This window comes from Pelecanus crispus, chromosome 8 (genome assembly GCF_030463565.1).
Source record: "Pelecanus crispus isolate bPelCri1 chromosome 8, bPelCri1.pri, whole genome shotgun sequence".
Classification (NCBI taxonomy): domain Eukaryota; kingdom Metazoa; phylum Chordata; class Aves; order Pelecaniformes; family Pelecanidae; genus Pelecanus; species Pelecanus crispus.
The window spans coordinates 28,806,327-28,829,829 of NC_134650.1; the positions used below are offsets into that span (position 1 = coordinate 28,806,327).

Below are 23,503 nucleotides of genomic sequence, written 5' to 3' on the forward strand. Positions count from 1 at the left end.
CAGGAAATTTTATTCCAGTTGAAGTTTTGAATAAGGAAGGAGCATGTTCAATTCTTTAGGTAACAATGGAGAGAGCATGGTATTAAAAGGATAGGTATTTTAAATGATACATCTATTTCTAGCGTCTCAAGTGTTTTCCAGTTTGAGAAAACTAAAGTAAAAATATTGGGGTATTCTTTTAGTGTAAAAGGATTGTTGATAAACTTATGCCATTTCGGTAATCTTAATAATAGATCTGGAAACCATTGCTAGGGAAGGAGAGACGTTCAGCACATCTACTTGCATGGTGGCTACCTCAAGTTTCAGTTGTTTTCTGACACTTCGGCATCTTTGCTTACAGGGCATTTTCAGAAAGGAAAGTTCTGTCCAACCTAGAAGACTGTGATTCTCATCCTTTAAGTAATTGTCAAAAGCCTGGTGAGGCAAATCATTCAGGATGATGGTAGTGATAAACACAGGTTACTAGATGTTCAGAATAAGTTATCTGTGTGCTTTTTATGGTGTTAAGAGTAAGAGATAAGATCTAGGTGCATGAAGGAACATTAAGAAACACATTGGGGAGAGGAGATCATTATTCTCAACTCCTTTCACAAGAAGTGAATGCTGCTTATTTGCTTCGAGAGGAGAAGAGCCAGATGACTAAAGGTCTGGTCTCTTGAAATCCTTAGTTCCTCACACAGGAATAAGCACTCAACACAGTTCCACTTAATGTGATTTAAAAAAACCCAAACAAGCACACAAAACCAAACAAAACCAACAGTAGCACAGACAGTTCTTTGGAACAAAAACTTGTAGGTTCGGTTCATAGCTAATGATCTTGTGCAAAAAAAGCAGAGAAGCTTCATGTAGAGAAGACCAAAAGCAATGTTCTGACTATAAAGTTGTTTAAGAATTAAAATTTATAACAAAAGCAGTCAACTGAGCCTATTCATATTTCTATCTGATGAGATTAACTGTGTCTTTAAGGTAGCTTGTTGATGGAAACTTTTGTTGTACTTACATTGGTGATGCAAAAAAGGGCAAGCAGGAAGGTGCCAAAAGAAACACCAAAGGTGAAGAGCTTTCTATGCTGCTTCAGAATTTGGAAATCATCTGCCAAGCCAGTGATGACAGCCTCCATTCCGCCCATCTGAGGAAGGGAAGGCAAGAGCTCTGGTTAAATGGTACTGACTGTTCTAAGTACAGATTGAAGAATGTAAAGCAGCCTGTGTAATTAATTCCCAACCACTGTATGATTTCTGACATTTCAGCTGTAAATCACTGGCGTTCTGAGGTATAATTTATTTTCTCGTGGTAGATAACTGAGTCAGAGAACTGGACATCAAGTGCCATGGTTGGTGGCTCAATAGCCATATCCTCTACGGATCCTTTGCTCTCACCACAATAGTAAGTAGACAGTACTTTGGGAAAAATAATATACATTTTAATATACTTTAGGGAAAAAGCTGGTAGCTTAATTAACCAAACTCCTTAAGAGATTTCTAATATAAGGACAGACACAACAAGCACCTAGGGGAAATGTACTGAACAAAGGTTCAGCTGAGCTATTGATTAACTAAATCCAGTTTGACAAAAATCTTTACAGACCTGGAAGAATCACTACATAGGAAGCTTGATGTAATTGTTTTTTGTTGATGACATGAAAGAATTTTACTTTTTTTTCTAGAAGTTAATGCTGAACAGTAGCCATTGTTTTGCAATATAGGAAAGGTACTTTCCAAGTTTTCATTGAAACTGCTGGGTTATGTATGTTTATGTAGGTTGTTATAAATTTTAATTTATTTCCACCAATGAAAGCTCCCCCCCCCCCCCCCCCCCAAATTGTGAAAATTAATTCCAGTCTCCTGTCATAATAAATGTATTTAATGTTTTGGGAAGGCTGGATTCCATGCTTTTTCTGATGCTGAAAGATCATGGCAAGACCTGAAGTGCTTGGTGCAATACAATAGCTAGTTAACATGTGCTGACATAGCCTTTCCCTTCCCTATAAGAATTTGATGAAACCAACATCTCTGGTTGAAATCAGTAGCAGAGAATTATCTCTCTAAAATTGGAATGATTCCTGTCCAGAGACAAATTGCTGGGGACAGTGGACCTATTTTTTTTTAAAGGTAACTAATGTTCACAAGTAAAATGTCCCAAAACCTGGGGTAGGCTTGTATTTCCTAATGTCTGGGGGTGACTCACTCATCAGTGAGTGCCCTGCAGTTACAATGGGTTGATATTTGATGTTCTCAGAAGTTGTTACCATGTTGACACTTAAATGGTATTGGACAAGTTGAAAATGGAAAGAGACAGCTTGGATTATTTTGACAGAAGACCACTTCTTAATGTATCATTATTTATTCCCCTTGTAAATTCCCTATGTGGAGTGAGATATCTACTCCAAAAAATGTTTGCAAACATTTGTTCCATTTTCTGTCCTTTTCACTATTGCTTGCTTAAACTTGCATGATCAGATTTCTCTTTGGTTAAACATTTTGACAGTTCCATTTTTGTACAGATGTCTGTATTTCTGTGACAGTGCAGGCTTGTATGCATGAATACAACTATACATATATAATTTTTCCTCTTTAGCTTTGGAGCTATTTGATTTTTTTTTAGCTTTAAAATTTTTCACTTTCCCTTCAGGGACTTGATCAGTCAAATGTGGGGGGAGAGTTGAGAAGACCACCATAAAAAATACTGCATGACCTGAGTTTTCTTAGGTAAAGGACGAAAAATCCTGAACAAAACATGAACGAGCAAACCCCTCCCCTTTTAGAAAGACACAGCTAAACTTGGCCACAGTTTATCAGTTCACAGTATTTTAATTAGCTCCACAAGAAAGAGCTTTCTCCACTTGTCGGAAAAGTGTGTTCTGTAATCTAAAGCCCTGTGTCTTTGTCACTCAAATGTTTCTTTATATTGCATTAAATTTACTGCTGTTGCAAAGTTAACTGTTTTGGATCTAAATGCTTCTGAGCATGTATTTTTTTCTTCTTAAATCTGCCCTGTTCCTACTGGTCATTCATGCCCTTCCACTGTGCTAAACTCTTCCTTTCCATGCTTCGTATTTGCTTACAGTTGAAAAATGGCCAAGCTACAGACCCAGGTATAATCTTGCCTCCAGCTTTTGAATACAGATCCAGATCTTAGTGTATAAAGACAAACTTCATTGAACCTGAGATGGAATTCAAAAATCTAAACACTTCAGAAACATTTAGACCTGAATCTGACCTTTACAGCTCAGACCTCACTCCACAAGATCTCATGCAGCTGTTTGCCAATGATTATCAAAGCTTCCTGCTGCAACCTCATCTTTCTTAGTTTTGCTGTCCTCCATGACAGTTCATTCTTTCCCTTTCTTGTTCTTGAAAATCAGTGAAGTTTTCTGAAGTTGTACGCAATGGAAACACTAGATTTTGCCATTTCCAGCAAGAAATTCCTCCATCAGCTCTGTACACTCAGAACCACAAAAGAGTCTTTTATGCTTTGGAATAGTAAGAAACCCCTACCCTACTAAAAATGATGCATGTTTGTTCATGGTTCACTATTCCTTAAAGACCCCGTTTGTTTTTCCCACATATTAATGAACCTTTAAGCTAAATATAACAGGATGTTTTTATGCCTCTTTGGCAAGAACAAAGCAGTACAAAAGTTGTTAGGGGACTTGGGATATTTTCTGGGCTGAAGTTTCTGTGATCCTGAATATCACGGTACAGTAAAAGTCATCACATTATGGAACAAGCAAATACACTCATTAGACTAGACATTTTACATTAAGGTAGTAGTAAAATGAAACCACTGTGGAAATATTCTGGTGTGATTTGTAAATTTAGTCACAATTTAAAGGAAATTCTGTATCATTGCTTGTAGAAAAAAATCAGACTACCTTCAGACATTGTGTATCTTGAGCAGATTAATGAATTTCAGCACACGTAAAAAGCTCTTCCAGAAACCACTCTATTCACTGTCTTACTGTGGCTTCTGTTTTGCAAATAGGGTTCCAAAACCTTATTGCAGATTTGTAGTAGTAATAGTTCATAGTTGGGATGTTGGTCATACCTTTAAATAGTAATAGTTGTTGATGAACAGCCCCTCTGTAGGGTCATAAAAAAGCAGCAGTGAGTAATTATTTGCTGGCTTGTAAAAGTTTTGATCTTTTCCTAAACCTCTTAAATATTGTGAGTCTTTGAATATACTGCCAGGAGTAATACTATTGGTACGTTGGCTGTGACTGTGAAAAGAGATTCAGGGAATGTACAGAATATTTATTTGAAATGTGATAAAGCCCCTGTTTAAGGTTGATACCTCTCCAGTTACAGAATATAACAGAAAAGGAAAAACGTCAAGGCTAGAAGGAAAAAAATACGCACAGAACTGTCAATGCCAAGAGTAAGGAGCATGATGAAGAATACCACGGCCCAAAATGTAGATCCTGAAAGAGTTGAAATTGCCTCTGGGTAGAGAATGAAAACTAAACCAGCTCCTGCAATAGAAAAGAAAGAGAAAAAAAAAGTATTACTAAATGATGTTTTTTAGCTTCACAAAAGTGGTCATTTTCATAAGATAAATTATGACTAAGTTGACTTTTATATCAGACTGAGTAGCTGTTAAAACAAAATTTGTATTATACCAAAAATATATCCAAAATACTTTAATAATATACTCATGACAGTTTTGTATTACAAAAAATCAATCCCATTCTTCTCCACTTCTATTAATCTTCCATGGGATTCACAACTACTACACAGCTACTTCTCAGCTATGTAGTAGAGAAGGACTCCTGTGAATGTGGACTCCACTGTTTGGCAGGAGAACTCTCAGATGCGGTGAAAGATACAGGAATGGAAATCATGGGTGACCTGTTAGTAGTGAAAGGACTCTACAGCTAAGCCTACCAGAACTGTCCAAAACAGTCACCTATGGCACGGAACAGCAATACTTTCGCAAGATACTGTGCAGTGGTAAATGTCTGTCTGTTGCACAGGCAGAACTTGTGAGGGGCAAGATTTTTGGGAACCTCAATTCAGTAGAGGTGAGATGAATCAATACCATTTAGAGTTCACATTTCAGCAAGGCATGTACACACAGAGTTTTACTTCCAGGTAATTTAATTCAGGTCACTTCCGTGAGAATTTCACACACTTGTTTGAAACAAATATAAATGCATTTGCAAAGAAATGGGGGACAAAAAGTGGTAAAACTAGTATAAAATTAACTTCCTACCTTCAGTGGCTACATCCTCAATTTTAACTTTGTGCTCATGAGCCATGTAGCCCAATATGGAGAAAATTGCGAATCCTGAGATGAAGCTTGTGACACAGTTAATGGTACTAGTCAGCAAAGCATCCCTAATGATGGAAAGAAGAACAGCCCAGTGAAAAAAAACCACTTGAAGAATTAGATGGGAATTGTCTTATAGCGATAGGAAGATTCTTGTGAAAATTCTAGTTGTGCAATTATCTTGATGATCAAGAGCTCATATCCACATACTATGCTAGGAAATGACCAACTTCTGTTTACTATTTTGATTTAAAAGAGTTCTGTTAAAACAAAAAATCAACAAAGCTATATTAAATATTAAGATATTAAAGAGTAATGTCATCTTCCTGGTTGGTAGCCATAACATAGCAAGAGAGTGGCCTGAAGTGAAAGAACTTTACTATTCATCAATTCATGTGAGCAGATACTCAGGAATACTTTCAGTGCATTTTTAGCAAGCTGTGCTGCCATTCAGATGGCACTGGGTAACTATCCTTAATCTGTAATGAGGTCCCTTCATCTATGGAGTTGGCTAGGCTTTTCTGAAAAAAACCCTTGTTTATCAGATTGTTACAATAGTGAATTTAGTTTAAAGAGTAAATATTGCACAGTGCACATCGTATAGTAATGACTGTACAAAGTTGTGTTTTTTAATCAATCTGCCATGGTATTACGATAGACGTATGAGTTTTCCTGGGTATTAGTAACCCCTGTTACCAAACCTAGCTTGAAGATAAGTAGACCACATGTCTTTAGATGTCCACCTAATCTGCACAGTGTCTTGTATGTAATCTTTTGCTGCATCTGACCTTTAGAACAGAGGACATGGCTCTGTGAACATCAGTAATGCCAAACAGTGCTTTAACAAGCAGAAAGTAAAGATGATTTCCTTTCATCATTTACACTACCCCAAAACATAGGTGCCATACACCAAATTTCATCCTCTTCCTTATATTACTTTATTTTCATAACATTGAAGAATATGTGTCCTGCAATTCTTCAAGTGTTTTCCTGGGGGAAGGCTGCAGGATCAAGAGAGACCAGATTGGACCCATAAACTCAAATTCTTTCCAGTCATTAAAGAAGAAAATTGCTAGGTATTTGTCACTGGTGAGATGGCAACAGTATTTCCTGTTTCCCACAATTCAAAAACATTCTTATGCAAGTGAATAATGCTTCTTTTTGCTTAGTCAATAACTGGATTATGTGATGCTTATCCTCCTTATAAACGGAGCTGAGCTAGCTCTCAGTATTTTGCATGTAAAACTAGATAATAATTTAATACAAATTCTCATATTTTCTGGCCCTGATTTTCAGTATTGTTACCCTCCCTTACATTACCAACACTATTCCTCCCAAGGAAAGTGTGTTGAAGCATAGATGGGACAGTATAGTGCTGAGTCATGGCCTTCATTTGGAAACAGTACAAATATCAGTTTGTTCTGTTTCAAGAAAGCCTTTTGAACAAAATATGTCAGCCCATTATGGAGTTATTTGACCAAAAGAAGGATACTTTGAAGTGTTGTAAATGCTACTGAATGGAAGCTTGCTTTTGTGGTTAGAACTAAACCACAGTATTTAATGAAACTACAGATTATTCTTACAGGGAAGGCAAGGCTTATGAAGCAACATTGAACAAATATAGTAATAGGAACTAAATAATATTTCACATATAGTCTGTGCTGTTTTCTTAGTTTCAAGAGGACTTTTTCCATTTCAGAGCAAAACTAGAATACAGAAGAAGAACAATTGTATAGGGAGCTGCTATGAGATTAATGCAAAATTATTTGCAGATGATAAATGTTATTTTGGAAGGCTGCTATGGCTACTGTTCTAACTAAAGGGGTCTCAAACTTGGTAATATTACCTAGTGTAAATAATCAGCTGGCAACCTAAAGTCAAACTGGGTTAAGTACAAAGCTTTCTGAAGTCAGTGGAACTATTCCATGATTTTTGCTTTCAATCTGTTTAAGGCAGTTCAAATCTATACATTTTCTTGAACCTTTTCACATAACATTTTTTTGCTATCCTTCAGTTCACAATGTATTTGTAATACATGTACTTTCTGAATTTATATTTCATTGGAAATTTGAAAGCAATGCTTATTTTCATTCCAAAATGGAATGTAAACAAAACTTCTGAATGTTGGAAGTTCTCAGAAGGTGCAGAGCAGTTCTGGTTGAATTTCCATGGCGGCGATTCAGCAAAACACTTACAAACTGACTTGATTTAAAGTGCATTCCTAAATTGGAGCTCAACATAAAAAATCAGAAGTATAATCCCAAAGCACAGAAACAATTCTGGAAACTGGAATCCTTCTGCTTTTAGTTCCTGGACCGATACAATTTCATCCTGTGTTCACTGTTGCTCTTAATGGTACTTTTGAAAGGCAAACACAAGCACAGTTTACACAGCTGTCTGAAGTCCAAGCCTAATCCCATTCTGTTTTGCTGTAGAGCAGATATCTTGGCAGGTTCCTGTTGCTAAAATTTCAGTAAGGAAGACAGTGTTTCAAGATTTGGGTTGGTTGCTATGTCCACACAGAGTGACCATCATTAATAAATGACTGAAGATAAAAAGATAGCTTAGTACTTATTCCAGCTGCAGTTAGTGTAAAAGAGTATCATTCTGAAGCAGTAATGAAAGAATAGGCTGTCTTACCTGTAACAGTTGTTGTCAAACTTATTGTAACTGGCAAATGCAATTAAAACGCCAAACCCGGCTCCTAAGGAGTAAAATATCTGAGTAGCTGCATCAATCCATACCTGCATAACAACACCAACATTGTCAGTGTCAGTTCGGTCCAAAAGATACATCAGGGAAATGCAAGAGTGTACAAGACAACTGGCTTTTGAAAAAGGATCAGCATTCATGCTTATGGGAGTGTAAGTGCTTCTCAGCCCCCATGAGATGTCACATGGAGCACAGTCATGGTCTGGAATGGCTTAACCCAAAATGGTAAGGGCCAAAGCAGCGGGCAAGTTCTCAGTGCACGCACACTGCTACCACAGTGGGGTGTACCACTTGGATCTGTACTTCTGAGCTTTTACTGAGTACTGAAATGATTACATGATTTTTCTCCCGGGTGACAGAAATACACTTCCAATAGTTCTTGTTCCAAGTTAGTTTGGAATGTACAACCAGAAAACTAAAAATAGTTAATGGGTCAAGAGTTACAGGACATTTTCTTTCCCATAAGAGAGCTTTCTTCATGGGACTGTTTAGTACGCTTTATATGATGCTTTCTCGTTTCAGAAGCTGAAGCATGACTGACATGCTGCAAACAGAACCATGCCGGTTGTCTGTCACCTTTCCTACTTAGTTGGAGATGGAGTTATTCCTGTGATAGCCATTAAATTTCAGTTTAGATGCAGCCTGGTCATTTTAAGAGTTGTCCACTAGGGAAAACATGTTTCTAATGCTATAAAATTTTCTAAAGTGACCCTTCACCCCAACATCCACTCAAGATGTGCAGACAGCAGTCAGGAACAATGCCACAGTGCCGGTCTCCTGAATCGGAAGCCTGAAAATAGTCTGCCCTGGTTAATGCAGGTTTCACTTACTCGGTTGTTACACAGAGATATTAAACAAGCAGCTTCAACATGGGTAATGAAGTCAACGGAGTGAATAATACTCAACATTTGTCAAAATGAGATCTTCAGTGTATGATTAAATCTGCCAAGTTCTCAAGACTACAAGAAGCGCTGGATTTCATCTCCATCCATCTCTACAAAATCAGATCCAATGTATCTATTCAGCTGCAGCTTTCTAACAGATCTAAGCAGCTTATGAGGTCCATCTGCATTGGGATTTTAATGCTAAGCTTTCAGATTTGGCCCAGTGGAAAGAAACAGCACGCCTTATCCCATCCTATCATGATCTGTGAAAGCACTTATGCTAGTGATCTGGTTTTTTTCTCAATCTAGATGATAGATGCTTTCCGATACTGCCTGCTGAAGACTGTGAACCATTTATTGAACTCTGTATTTGTAGAGAAACTTAATTTTATGAACTGTTGAGAGTTAATTACTTGAAAGATAATCTGAAGAACACTCTATGATGTTTTTATTGCAAACCAGCGGATAGGTGGATATGATTTTTCTCAAATTGCAGTTCATACAGGGCTTTTAGGTATCATGGATTTCTTTTACTAAATAGCAAAACAATCCTGTAAAATGAATTCCTTCCTCATTCCTTTTATATGCATCTTAAAGTTCTATCTCCACACAAAGGTTGAGATCAAATAGGTTTGTACTCTCTGAAGAGCGTTTCTGTGGATAATAGTGCAGAAGGAGGGATGCAAAGCCTCCTATAGTTTTTCTTGTTTTTTAAAACTTCCCATAACTAGTGTTGTTAACAAAGTTCCAGAGGGTAGTGGTCAACGGCCTGATGTCCATATGGAGACTGGTGACAAGTGGGGTCCCTCAGGGGTCCATACTGGGACCAGTGCTGTTTAATATCTTCATTAATGACACAGTGGGATCGAGTGCACCCTCAGCAAGTTTGCAGGCGACACCAAGCTGAGTGGTGCAGTTGACACACCAGGAGGATGAGATGTCATCCAAAGGGACCTGGACAAGCTGGAGAGGTGGGCCTGTGTGAACCTCATGAGGTTCAACAAGGCCAAGTGCAAGGTCCTGCACCTGGAACGGGGCAACCCCCGACATCAGTACAGGTTGGGGGATGAAGAGATTGAGAGCAGCCCTGCGGAGAAGGACTTGGGGGTACTGGTGGATGAAAAGCTGGACATGAGCCGGCAACGTGCACTTGCAGCCCAGAAAGCCAACCCAATCCTGGGCTGCATCAAAAGAAGCGTGGCCAGCAGGTCGAGGGAGGTGATTCTGCCCCTCTGCTCTGCTCTGGTGAGACCTCACCTGGAGTACTGCGTCCAGCTCTGGAGCCCTCAGCACAAGAAGGACATGGACCTGCTGGAGGGGGTCCAGAGGAGGGCCACCAAAATGATCCGAGGGCTGAAACACCTCTCTTATGAGGCCAGGCTGAGGGAGTTGGGGTTGTTCAGCCTGGACAAGAGAAGGCTGCGGGGAGACCTATTGCGACCTTCCAGTACTTAAAGGGGGCCTACAGGAAAGATGGGGAGAATCTTTTTAGCAAGGCCTGTTGTGACAGGACAAGGAATAACGGATTTAAACTAAAGAAGAATAGATTTAGACTAGACATTAGAAAGAAATTTTTTACAATGAGGGTGGTGAGGCACTGGAACAGGTTGCCCAGAGTGGTAGTGGAGGCCCCATCCCTGGCAACATTCAAGGTCAGGTTGGATGGGGCTCTGAGCAACCTGATCTAGTTAAAGGTGTCCCTGCTCACTGCAGGGAGGTTGGGCTAGATGTTCCTTCCAACCCAAAGCATTCTATGATGCTATGAATTTTTTTTTTTTAATAAATTTTGCTTAAACTATAACTAGATCTGCATGCTGCCACCATAAGGCACTTGTTTTTAGTGTTTCTCTAGCTCTTTTGTGTCTTGCCAGTGGGGTTGTACTCATTATACTTCCCCTTTCTTATTATTCAGGCACCACTAAGCATCTGCTTAAGTCCTATTGATTCAAGTAAGAGGTTAGCACCTGCTGCCTACCAAAGGAGTTATGCATATGCTTAAGTATCTGTTGAGTAAGAGTCTTGGCTCATAGTAGCTGATTAGGAAACAAACTGAGAAGATCAAGGTGAAGGGAAAAAAGAGCAGAAACCAGAATATCCTTTAGAACTAAGATTAGATGCAAAACATTCTCTTTGTTATAACAAAGCAGGATGTGAAACAGACAGCGGGGCTGGTTCTTCTGCAGTTTACGCTCATGTTCTTTGTTCACTTCAGCTGAATGGCTTCTGATTGATGCATAGTCTAATATATTTTATAGTAGTATATTGTTTTTATATGCATTAAAAATTAAAAAATAGAAACATTTTACAGGAGACAGTCATCAATCTTTCCACCTTTCTTCATGGTTGTTTATGCCATTATAACTTTTTTGCATATTCTTTCTTGTGTATGTGGATTTAAAGAATTCCTGTGCTGTGTGGAGAGAAAACATTGTATGCACCCCCAGATGTTATATAATCTTCAGGAAACTTGTTAAGGTGTATGAAAGAGCAAGTGTCTTCTCATGTCTGATTTAACTCTGTATTTAATGCTGATTCCTTTAGCAGAACAGAAGTGTAGCTGCTGTTTGACACAGATATTTAATGTATCAATTTGTGCAGTGGAGATGAGTATTATGGCTTTGTAGCTTCTGGACTTTCAGCAGGGAACATAGCTAGGCACTGTTCTAGTTAAGATGTTCTCAGGTGAATATCTTTCTATGTTTTTTATCGAGACACCCCTTGTGGGTTCAATATCTCTGAAAATTGAGGTGTTCCAGGGCTTGCTCAGTGCTGTGCAGTATGTGGCCCTATAACATAAGGCAGATCTTGACAGTGATCAGGATGCTCTAAGGTCTTTCAGAAAAGCATTGGCAGAGCCCTCTGTAGGTCATTACTGTGTGTGACATACCATGTTTCTTTGTTAGATTCTTCATTTTGGAGAAAAAAAAATCATAAAGCAGAAAGATTCAGGGGCACATTGACATAGAACTGAAGCAGGAGTCTATTCTTCAGAGCCTGAGGACAAATATTAAACACACAAGGCTACTGCAGCAGCAGGTATCGCAGTCTCCGAGCAGGAGAAAGGTTGATGTGACAAAGCAGTTTGCGAAACTTCTCCTTATAAAGGATCTTTAGCCTTTTATTATTCTAGAGCAACTTCTTTTTGTTGTTGTCTGAAAAACACAGTCTTCAAAACAGATAACTTTAGGGTCATCCAAACAGCAGCTGCAGAAATATTAAGCCAAGAAAGAGCAGTGCTCAGAACATCCTTCCATAAGCAGAAGGCAGCTATGATTATGGAGGCCTAGATTCTGAACTGATGCAAGCTGGCACAGCTCCACAGACACCTAGTTGAACTTGTGATGTTTTTTTCCAAACAGCATTTAAAATATATAAGAAAAATTTAAGCACCTCCTTTGTTCATCCTTGCATCTTTGTATTTATGTGTATGCATAAACGTGAATTAATGAGGTGGCTACCGCCTTGGTGACAAACGTAGATCAAAGTCCCATATTTGAAGTTTGGTTTGACTATTCCAAAATGGAGTGAGATGGGGTCTGGGTTCTGGTGATAACTTCTGTTGTTGAAGAAATGACAGTTTCCAATTTTAGTGTTACAAAACCAGGAAGGATTGTTTTGCTAAGAGTATATAAAATAGGTCTGTGTTCTAACACACGAGGTCTTTGTCTGCCTTTTTAGTTATTCAGGATGCATAGGAAATGTACAGTGCAACTATGTACAGATTACAGACATCTCTGAAAGCTGCAAATTTTTGAGACAGTTCATTTCCTTCTAGTAGAACTGCATCCTCACTTTTCAGTTTTGTAACCATTTGAATGGCCCTGTGACCCATCCACAGAGATTATACTGTCTTATAATTGATTTATGATATTTTTAGAATAGCACAGTGGTAAGATCTATCTGTAGTCACCAGATCATTGTTCTTGTAGGTCTGAAATGCCAGTGATTTTGGGAGTTAGTGACTATACTTGTAGATATGGATTGCTTTAGAATGGATGAAATAATTCTTAGTTCCAAGGTACTCCACAAACTGTGTTGGTTTGGATATATTTAATGAGAATGTCTTGCAATGTTGTTAAGTGATACAGGGACATTACTTTCAACAGCAAGATAAGAATAACATACTATTGAAAATCTCATTTGTATGAAGGACCATGATGAGGTGAGTTAGTCCTGACTTAGTATGTTTAGCAAGGTTTTCATATGCCAGGATTTTTGTTTACCACATTAATGTTTAACCTAGTGATTCAAAACGCAAAATTTTCTTCTTGAGGGAATTCTTAGCCTTTTGAGAATTAAATTTTTGCATGACTCAAAAGGATACCACACTTTACAGGGTACACAGTCAAAGCATGGACTTAAGGGACTGCCACACCTGAAACTGCCCTCATACAGTTGTTGCGTTGTGGGTGAGGGTTTTTTTTGTGATCAGAATGGTTTGGGTTCAGGCTGAGATAGTCTAACTTTCCAACACTCTCCATAACAGTGGACTAGTGCAAAAGCAGAAGTGTGGCTATATAATTTCAGAAATCAGCTTTCAGTTTTAGTAACAGGGGCAACAGGTTTAATAATAACAAGGGAATGAGAGCAGAAGAGTACACTTACTGTGGCTTCTTTTAATCTTCTGAAATCTATGTGCAGGTATGCATTTATTCCATTGTATGCACCAGGGAGGGTTATTCCATGTATTAACAAGACAAATAATACAACATAAGGCAAAGTGGCTGTTATCCAAACAACCTGCAGACAACAGAGATCCGAAAGGTTAATGAGCTGTTACAAAAGATTGAACAATGTGTGAAAAATACAGCTGGCACTTTCTTGGTTTTGTCCATCCAGTTCGATGGAGAAGCTCTTTATAGGATGTCTTGGGGGAAAATGCTGTTATGTATCGTGAGTCTTTAGGTATGTATGTTTACAGATACCAGTAGGAGACAGTTTTGGCCAACAGAAGACTTGGAGTGTGTATATGTCACCAGTGTCTGTTAGACTGCTGATTAGCTGTTCAGCTACATAATCATTTACTAAACAAGTGCAGTCATTGCCTGATGTTAGGTGATACTTTCATGAAAATGTACAAAAGCTCTCAGATGTATCCAACCCTAGAATTTCTGTTGAGGTGTTTTCTGAGGGATGTCAAAGAGTAATTTCAAATTACTTTTATCAGATATTTCTCTTGTCATTTTATATAATAAAACCAAAGCACCCGAAACCATCGAAACGTTAGTACATTTGGCTAAGAATAGGAGGCACATTTAAGACAATTTAAGTCTTTCAAAATATTTCCTGGATGAGACCACTAGCCTTGAATTGAAAATAATATGCTAATAAAATTTCCAGTTGGAATATCACACAAGCAAAACTTGTGCATAAAATAAAGGCTGAATCTGGATTGTGTATTTCCACTGTACATATATGAAGGCCTCTCACATGGTTTGGTTCCCAAGGCTCCCTCAGAAGTAGTGATTTAGTCTCTTGCTTTCTAAATTAGGAGACTTCTTAAAGGAGACAAAGAACGTAGTTGAGATAGAAGGACAATATTAGCTCTACCTTTCCTGAAGTCTTCACGCCTTTCCACAGACTAAAGAAAAGAATGATTACCACCACCAAGAGGCAGAGGGAAAGTTGCCAGCGAGGCAAGCCAAGGTCATGGATTCCACGGCTTTCATGCAGGTGCAGAACTCCTCGCCTGCATACCAGATACACAGAAACAAAGCGAAGTCACTGGGGGAAAAAGGTTTTTACATATCTTATCCTGTGGGCAGCAGAAATGGATGCTGCACTGCAGTAGTAGCTGCCCTACTGACATCACTAGCAGTTAGTGAAATCTGTTTTGGGAAGCCATATATTGTGCTTCTTCCCACAATGCCTTTATGTTCTCACTAGCCCATCAGTGTCTGTTTAGCACCATAGTGCCATAATGATAGCACTCTCTTCTCTCCTTCCCTGGGAGTTTTGGGGATTTTGGAAGTGTCATTCATTGATTCTTGCTTGACTACTGAACAGATGCCCAAAGAATCTCCATCCTTGGACATTTTAAAACTTGGCCAATAAAGGCCTTTAGCAGACTGATTTACTTTTGAAGTTAGCCTTGCTTTGGGTAAGGAGTTGTATTAGACGACCTTCAGAGATCTCTTTCAACCTCAATTATTTCGTGATTCTAGATAAGCACACAGATGGCTTCCAGCAGTTTGGGCAGTTCCGAAGTTACTTTCAATTTCTTTTTGAATAGGCTATTGTGAGGCTGCAAAAAAGTCGTTGGATAGGAGAAGCAACAGTTGGTAAATTTAAATTGGATATAGTGCTCTGTGTTGTTCACTAAGATAGTGGAGTGATAGGAGAAGAAATTCAGTTGCTTACCAGGGCGGGCTAATTCTTTTGAGATCTACACAATAAAATGGATTGAAGTGTAGAAAAGAGTGGTGTTTGTCCCCATGACTGGTGATATCTGCAATTACAGTTGTCAAAACACATTGTGTGCAACACGCACAGGTATATGGGAGAGATTTTATACTGGATCTCCCTTTCTATAACTCAGTTCTCTGCTATTGAAGCATCTCTTGCTGCTTTCTCAAATCTAAAAAATGCAGAAATATTTTGCTTTGCTGAAAGCTGTATTTGCAAAGAAGAATGGCATTGGTGCTGAAGCCCTGCAGAGCTAACTCCTGGTTCTGATACAGATCTACAGGATGCTGGCTCAGGGATTCAATTTCTTAGTGTTTCAGTGCCCATCCAGATAAAATGGTAATGACCTTCCTCGTCTCCTCCTCTTCTCTATCACCTTTTATTTGCTATGCACTTTTTGGGTAAAATAGAAAGTTGATCTCTGTTGGCTTTTCTTAGCACCATGACAGTACAAACAAATCAAATTAAAGAAGCCCTTTTTCACTGGAGGACCTTGACATGTTTTATGAAGATAACTACATTTTAGAGAAACTGAAGTAGAGTGATTTGCCCCGCATGACTGCAGACATGTAGAGACTAAATCCTGAGGAGTATAATTCCAGCCTTATTGCCTGTCTGCATACAGTCTCTTACTAGATAGATGGTGCTTCAGAATTAACTTAAGCACTTGCCTTATCAGCTCAGAGATTAGTGAAGTAGTTGAGTAAGTTCCAAGATAGGGCAAACCTCTGGGAAAATTAAGGCCCATTAGAATGATCTATCTAGTAATATGGAAGTTGCATACAATTCCCTTTTGATTCCTAAAGCATCAGGATATGATCAAGTAAGAATTGTAATAGTTCTGTTTCTGTAGTTTCTCATGTTTAATATGAAATTCTGTATTTTTGGACTGTCTATGATGTATCCCAGGTTGGGTAAAAGATACTTGTAGAAAGCATCCTCCTAAATTAAGCAGCTGGTCTGTTTCTGTTGCACTGTAAGGCTAATAACAAGTGAAGCATTAAAAGGGTAGTGACCATGTGTTTGTGGTATATATTAGAGAATGTTTCTATTTAGAAAGTATGAGGTGAGTTGAACTATTATTATACAACAATATGGCTGTATAACAATATAGCTGTTACCTGTGGAAACAGTAAAACATAGAGGCAGACTTCTTGATATCTCATCTAAAAACCTATCATCTTTAATTAAATGTAAATAAACAGGTAGGTCTCATTCAACTTTTGCCTACAGTGTGAGTGAAAGCTACTTGTATTTCTGCTAATAAAGTATAATTTGCCAGAGGATCCACAGGTGTAAGTGAATCCTGGGCAGGAATGCCTGACTCCATTCTAAACTTACCAGCTCTGTCAGTGATAAGTGTAGCTGGGAAAAGCTTCACAGGCTTCTGATCAGAACATTTGTCCAGGATCTTGGGAGGGTTTTGGCAATTTGTGCTATCACAGTTACACTGCTATCGCTTTCAGAGCTGGATGTTGTGAAGAAAGTACTTTGGATTATGTTATGTAGATGTCTATTCAGAAAAACTGAATCTGAACTTGCATTCTTTGTGCCTATTTAACTTTTTATTCTTCTTGCCCAAGTATTTTTCTGGATTTGTAAAGAAGCCTGCTTCCTTGCGTGTTTGCTTTCCAAGAAGCAGCTAGCAATGTGTCTTACTGTTTGGAACACTTGCCAGAACTGCCATTTCAGATGTGGGATTCCCAGGATTTTCAGGAGAATCTCCATTCCAAGAGTTCTGCTCCCTTAATCAGGGTAAGCGATCATAAAATAGGAAGAGAAAAATAGTTTTGTAACCAGTCAAAACAGCTGTGTAACTGGGCAGCTAAGCAAGAAAATCTTCACAGACAGCTGCTGTTTCTGAGCTGTAGTTCTGGCGGGTTTTGCTTCCTTTTCCTTTTTTTCTGTTTTTCTTTGTGACCTCTGAAGATAAGTCAGAAGCTTTCCGCAAGATGCCCTTTTTGAGGGTTGCTAGGAAGTAGTTTGTGAATGTTTACCTATTAGAAGCTACATTTCTGTTCCAGTGGCACCATAAAGCATAAAAGATCTGTTGCTAGACTGTGATTTAGGTTAAGATGTGCTGACATCTGAAGAGATGGAGGAGAGAAGCAGTGGCCAAAGTATTAGATAGACTAAACCTTCTTGGTTTGAAGGATATAGCTCTGTAATGTTCTTTGAAAAACAGTCATTTTTTGGAGAAGGGAAAATTTGAAAAGAACTTCACATTCATCATGTTCATCCAAGTTAGCATACATCAGTGATGCTATAGAAAATCCAGTTAGCTCAATTATGCCACAATTATTCTTGTTTCACATCAAGGAGTACTTATTTCAGGAGCAGCTGAGGCTGTTTCTAGCCTGTCACCTTTAAGGCAGGTTGAGTGATAAATCCCTGACTGGCTCCTTTAGATTATACTCAGTCACTTCCCTTATACTGGCCTCAAAGAGGAAAATGAAGCAAGATTCCCCATTCAGGAAGGTCTGAGGTCAAAACACCTGAATTTTCAGCCTTTTGGTATTACAGCAGAATAATGCAGCATGGCTAATGTCCATTCCTGAATTGAGGTTGCCTTCACTAGCTGCAGGATTGTCCCATTTCCCAGTGCTATAAAGATATGTACAAGTCACAGACAAAATGGCATAAACTGATCTCTCATTAAATCCCTAAGCCAGGGAACCAGAGGAGATACAGCACCAACTAGTATCAGCCTCTGTTGTCTGTTAACTTCTTTAAATTATGTCTAAAGCTACTGAGAATGTCTTAAGTAAAAGCTTCTGAAAATGATTCTTGTTTCTTAAGAGTAGAGATATTTTTCCAATTCTGCTAAGAAAATAAACTCTCATAATTCATAATTCTGAGTCAAAGAGAAAGCAAAAATCAGAGGCAGTAAGACAACTAGAATTAGTATTTTGCCTGCAGATTGTTGTTATTGAGAAAAGAAAGTAGATGAGAAATACGTGCAAAAAGGAGAAGAAAATGTTATGGGGGAAAGATTGAGAATAAACATTAACAGATGGAGCTGTCTGAAAGTAGAACAGGGACCTATTATATTACGCTGAGCAAAATACAAGAGGAGCTAATAAATTGTTTAAGCTGTCTGATATTCTAGTCAGAGCTCTAGCAATATTTAGTTAGTACAGCACCAACAATCAAAGAACATGCACTAGAGATAAGAAATTAACTTTTTTTTAAAATCAGGAATTTGTGCAAAGGAGCCTGATTTATGCTAAGACTGCTTTCCATGTAAGGGGGTGTAAATTACATTTGCAGTGACTTTGAGACTGTACATCACTGTAAATAGGGGTCCCAAGTGTCTTTCTGCCTATCTGCAAGAGGAGCAGGAATGTGAAGGGATTTCAGATTGGAGGGATTTCAGATTGAAGCTGCATTCAGAGATTCTGGTTTCTCTCTTTGGGAGATTTCTTCTGGTCCTCTCCTTCCCTGTGCTCTCTGCAGGGAAGATTTCCCTAGTCACCCAATAACTCTGGCACCAGTTCTTGCCTTACTTCCACACTGCATTCAGCTAAAGGGAAACAGTTCACCTCCGTTGAAATCAGCAAACAGCAATTAATTTGCTGGTACCACTGTCTTCTGTTTTGTCTTTGTGCAGCACTTGGGTCATCTTTAATTTGGTGTCAGATCTCCAAGAGCCAACAGGAAGCCAAGCTGTTTGGTATTCACACACAAACCCTACTAAAGACAAATTATTGAGGAGGCAGGAGGGCAGCTGCTCAGTGGGACCCAGTAAATGAAGGATCCAGTTCTAATAATGGGTAAAGTTGGAACCAATACATTCTTCTCTGTGTCTTTTTGTTCCCACCTATAAAATAAGGATTATTATAAACCTTTGCTTTGCCTCTACTCTGAGCAATTCAGAACATACTCTTTATGGAGGTGGTGAGTATTTGAGTATAAACAGGGAACCAAACCACAAGAAAAAAGAAATGCCAAGGGTTGTGATCTGAAAATTACTCTGTATCTTGTTCACTCCAAAATATTTAATCCATAGCCAGAAAACAGGAGATAAGAGTTTTAGGTGTAGAATTCTCCTAGACTTTTTTTGTCAGACTGGTTCTTTGTAAGGACTTTCTAAGGAGTCTTTTGTATTATTCATCCCTAGGGAGATTTACATGATTGTATTTTGGAAACTTAGAAGGTTTTGTACAAGCAGATCAAGTTAAAGGTCTTGGAGTAGGCCTCATTTTTCCAATCCCAAATCAATTATAGTATTAGGTTTCAATCCAAATATGATTACACAGCTCTCTACGCTCATTCTTTCTCTTTTTATTAAAGGCAAAAGTTATTTGCCTAAATCTGATGTGATCAATAGAAGGGTGTCATTCATCTAAACAAGTTTTAGATGTGTTGTATCAGATTTGTTCCGATTACAAAAAAGTCATCAAATTGTCAGCAAATTAGTATGTTAACTAACAAATGTCTTTGTTAGTTAACATACTAAGAACTTCTAAGAACTTCCAAGTACTTCTAAAAGTCAGTAGTCACTTTTACCGGATCAAACCCAAATGGCTTGCACAGAGTAAGTATCAGCAACTTGGCTAAGATATAAATATAGTCCTGGTCTCCTGAGCTCTGTTCCCTGTTCTGGCAGTTAGACTAGTTTTTTATGATTTAAAACTTAATGCAAATTGTAGATTGAAGATGCTAAAAGGACTGTCAGTGTATACAGTGTGCAATCTATAGAAATTAAATTACATACTCAATTTAGAAGGCAATTTAAAGCATGATAATCGTACTTAATTAGAAGGCTCTCTTACATGCATCTCTTGTGTTATATATTTGGCCATCATAGTTCAGTTGTCATTGCTGCCAGTTTCCTTCAGAGTATAAAATACAGTTGGTTCTTTTATCCATGGAAGGTTAGGTTATCTGCTTTAAGCAGCTGTGGTTGGGGTTCTTTTTACACAGAGTTTGCCAGGCTCCAGGTATTTTGACTTCGGGTACAGCACTGCTTAAATTCAGCTGTACTGTTCCCACAGCACTTTGTGTCTACAAGGTGCGTATCCACAGCTGTGTGGGGCAGAGCTTGTGGTGCAAACCTTGCAGACTTGAGTTGACTCCATGCAGACTGAACACCAGTGTCTCCTCACTGCAATTCTGTGGCTAGGGGTGCAGCACAGAGATAGCAGAGTGGCTCCACATGAAGTCAGCAAAGTGCAACAGGGTTAGCCTGGCTCAGACCCAGCTCTGCCATCCATACAGCTGTTGTCTGAGCTGCTTGGGTGCCTCTGGGTTGCTTTGTAAAGAGCTCTGGGTGTAGCATCACTGCAATGCAGAAGGATAGCCTGGCTCTAAGAGAGTGCTCTCCTACAGTCAGGAACATAGGAGAGGTGCCAAGCCATCTGACGTGCAGTGCTACATATGCACAACATACCTCTCCCCCACCCTGGAGTGCTGGGCAGGCTTCGGAGGCGTGCCAGGGGCTCTGCAGCAGCCAGCTTGTGTTCAGCTGGAGGTAGTCACTCCAGTTCTGTTGGATACTGCATTGTCTTTTGCCAACACCTTTGTTGTCTGGGTTTTTCTGTTTCTCAAGATATTTCAGCTCCCTCTTGTGTTGGAGAATGGAGCTATGTAATGCACTTAAAGCTACATTTTGGGAAACACACACAGAAAGATAATTTACCAGTGGCACCCTTGTTAGCATATTTATTATTGGTACTAAATGAAACGGTATTTGTTTTTGAATCACAATAATCCTGAAATTGTACGTGGCCACCAGGACTAAACTCTTCATTCACTGAGAATGTTTCTCTCAACTCACTGAAATCTTTACCCAGCTTAATTCTCCCATTAAACTTAATAATTCTGACCTCCCTGGCTATTTGTGCCACACTTCAGCATATTTGAGTCTGCAAAGCACTCTGAAAAAAAGAGATTTTCAAAATCTGCTTTTGAACCCGTTATATTGAGATTTGCAGATAGAATGGAAACGCTTGAATTTCACCCCTCCGTAGATCTAACGAATTCTGAACTCCTGAAAAAAGTTGAGGATACATGGCAAAACAGTTAGAGTACATGTGCTCCCAACTGCCCCAGCCCTTAGTCAGCAAGTTGAATGCTGCTTCAGTCAGCATTCTCAATGGGCCACACACTGCCCTAGACAGGAGGGTCATGAAAGAAGAGCCCCAGCCTCTCCAAAGAAGCTGCTGAGCTTTCACGAAGCCTTACTAATTTCAGAAGAGCTGCATGGAAGCACACAGTTGCCAGAAGAAAGTCAACCATTGGAATAGGCCCATGCACCACAAATTGAGGACCGCTGACACATTTAAACAAATGAATGCTCACTTTATGGTTTGACATTTGTTGTAATGCTGGGTCCTTTACACAGTGAGGTTAAGTTTGTAACCTCTTCATGGATTAATGCTTAGATGTGATAGTTTTGGATGAGCAAACACTTCCGCTATAGGAAGCAACACATAAAACACTAGTGGTGATACTATGTCAGTACTGTGTCATAGAGAACGTTTGATGAGAAGCAGGTGAATACAAATAACTGGGTGTTTAGGTGTGTGCGACACCTTTATTGGATTTGTTTTGAGCAGTATGTGCAGGTGGAGATGTTCCACAGGGAAAGGCTCTGCTTCTGCTTGCCAGCATTTCAAATGCAAGGTGATATAGAGGAGGTGCTGCAGCACTGACCTCAGCTGCTGTAATTATTGCCTAGAGCCCAGTACCACTACCAGACTACATAGGATTCTGTACGTAAACATAAGCAGCTGGAATTTCTCCTACAAGTTAGCACTAAAGCAAGCCAATTGCGTGCAGCATAATGTGCAACTCTTGACATTTGCAATATCTCATAAACCGCCCCCCCCGGCAAATTTAAATTGGCAAAGTTGGTCATTCTTCCAGTCCTCTGGACTTGCTACATAAGGGCGTGTTGTGGTTTAGGAGTCATTTCCATAAAGCTGTCCAAAGCCTAAGAACATGTGTACACACTTACATGGATTGACTTCCACTGTACTTGCATTTAATTCTTTTCTCTTTGTGTAAGTAAATGGTCAACAAATGTGAAGATGTGAACGTACATGAAAAGTAAATTTCAAAGCTGCACGTGTAAATATTTGTGGAATAGCTGTTTTTCTTTTATGCATGTAAATACTTGTACCAGAAGTTTTGTGCACCAAGTCAAAAAGAGGAAGATTGAGTTACTTAGTTGAGTCAAAAAAGTCAACACCGTCAAAAAGTAACAATAGAGTGTGTAGGGATGCAAATGTGTTAGTCTCAGACTATGGATGTGTAAACAATGCACCCAAAACACTTCCTAAATATCCCCGTGCAGTTAATATAGAATTGATTTCTAAAGCAGCTTGCTTATTGCTAATTCAGCAATGTGGCCATAAATTTCCCACATAAAGTATTTAATAATGTACCTGATTCTAAGCCCACTGAAATCAGAGGAGTTCTGTTACATTCAGGGGATTTTCTAGGGGTGAAGGTACAGAACCTGGCTAGAATTATTGTTAGACTTTGATTGTGTTATCTCTATGAAGGTAAACAGATGACTGCTACTCAACTTCAAACCTGTCAGAAACATCTGACAACTTTCCTTTCAATTAAGATGCAAAAGATAAGGAAGTCTAGATGTCTAGAGAGGTTCTTAATTTCTCATAGCTTGCAAACTCTCAATTAGTTTATAGGGTATGAATGTGGCATGCAGAAACCTCTCAAAGAAGCTTCAGATGTATTGAGTGGAGTTTTTTTGTCCAGGGAAGTGGTATATCATTGAGAACTGCTGATGTTTAGCATAAGCTTAGAGTCTTTTCTTACCAGATATGATTAGCAGAATATAGGGCTATCCACTCTCTTTAGTTCTTGTTGCCTCATTCAGTTTCTATAAGCATTTATAAGCAGACTTGCTTATGCTTACTTTTGAAGTGATGTTGTCTCTCTTTCAGGAGAGGTTGCTTCACAATGGTTTTATCAGGATAGGTTCCTGCATCTTCCTTCGGTGCACATGGTGTTGATCACTCCATTTGACGTGCCACTGAACTGTGTGGACCCTTTGGTCCGTGGTGGTATTTCCTGTGAAGACTCGTACCCCAAAGCACAACCCTAATGGTTTATAAAAGTTACCTCTGCTGTATAGTCTAATGGTTTTTTCAGGATATTCTTGGTTCACATACTCCTCATAAATTTATGTTCATAAACATGATAGACGTAGACTGCCGTGACTAAATGCTGTCTTTATTCCTTGTTCTTAGGTAGCTTTTTGC

At 39.0% G+C, this 23,503-nt stretch overlaps 1 protein-coding gene across 1 annotated transcript in view; it reads right to left on the bottom strand.

The window, feature by feature from the left end:
* Window positions 1-23,503, bottom strand: part of SLC6A2 (solute carrier family 6 member 2) — a 71,291-nt gene that overhangs the window by 16,344 nt on the left and 31,444 nt on the right. Inside the window, 6 exon segments of the mRNA XM_075714909.1 lie at window positions 1,001-1,129; window positions 4,359-4,471; window positions 5,212-5,336; window positions 7,909-8,012; window positions 13,470-13,604; window positions 14,415-14,553. Of these exon segments, the coding sequence (XP_075571024.1) occupies window positions 1,001-1,129; window positions 4,359-4,471; window positions 5,212-5,336; window positions 7,909-8,012; window positions 13,470-13,604; window positions 14,415-14,553 (745 nt within the window).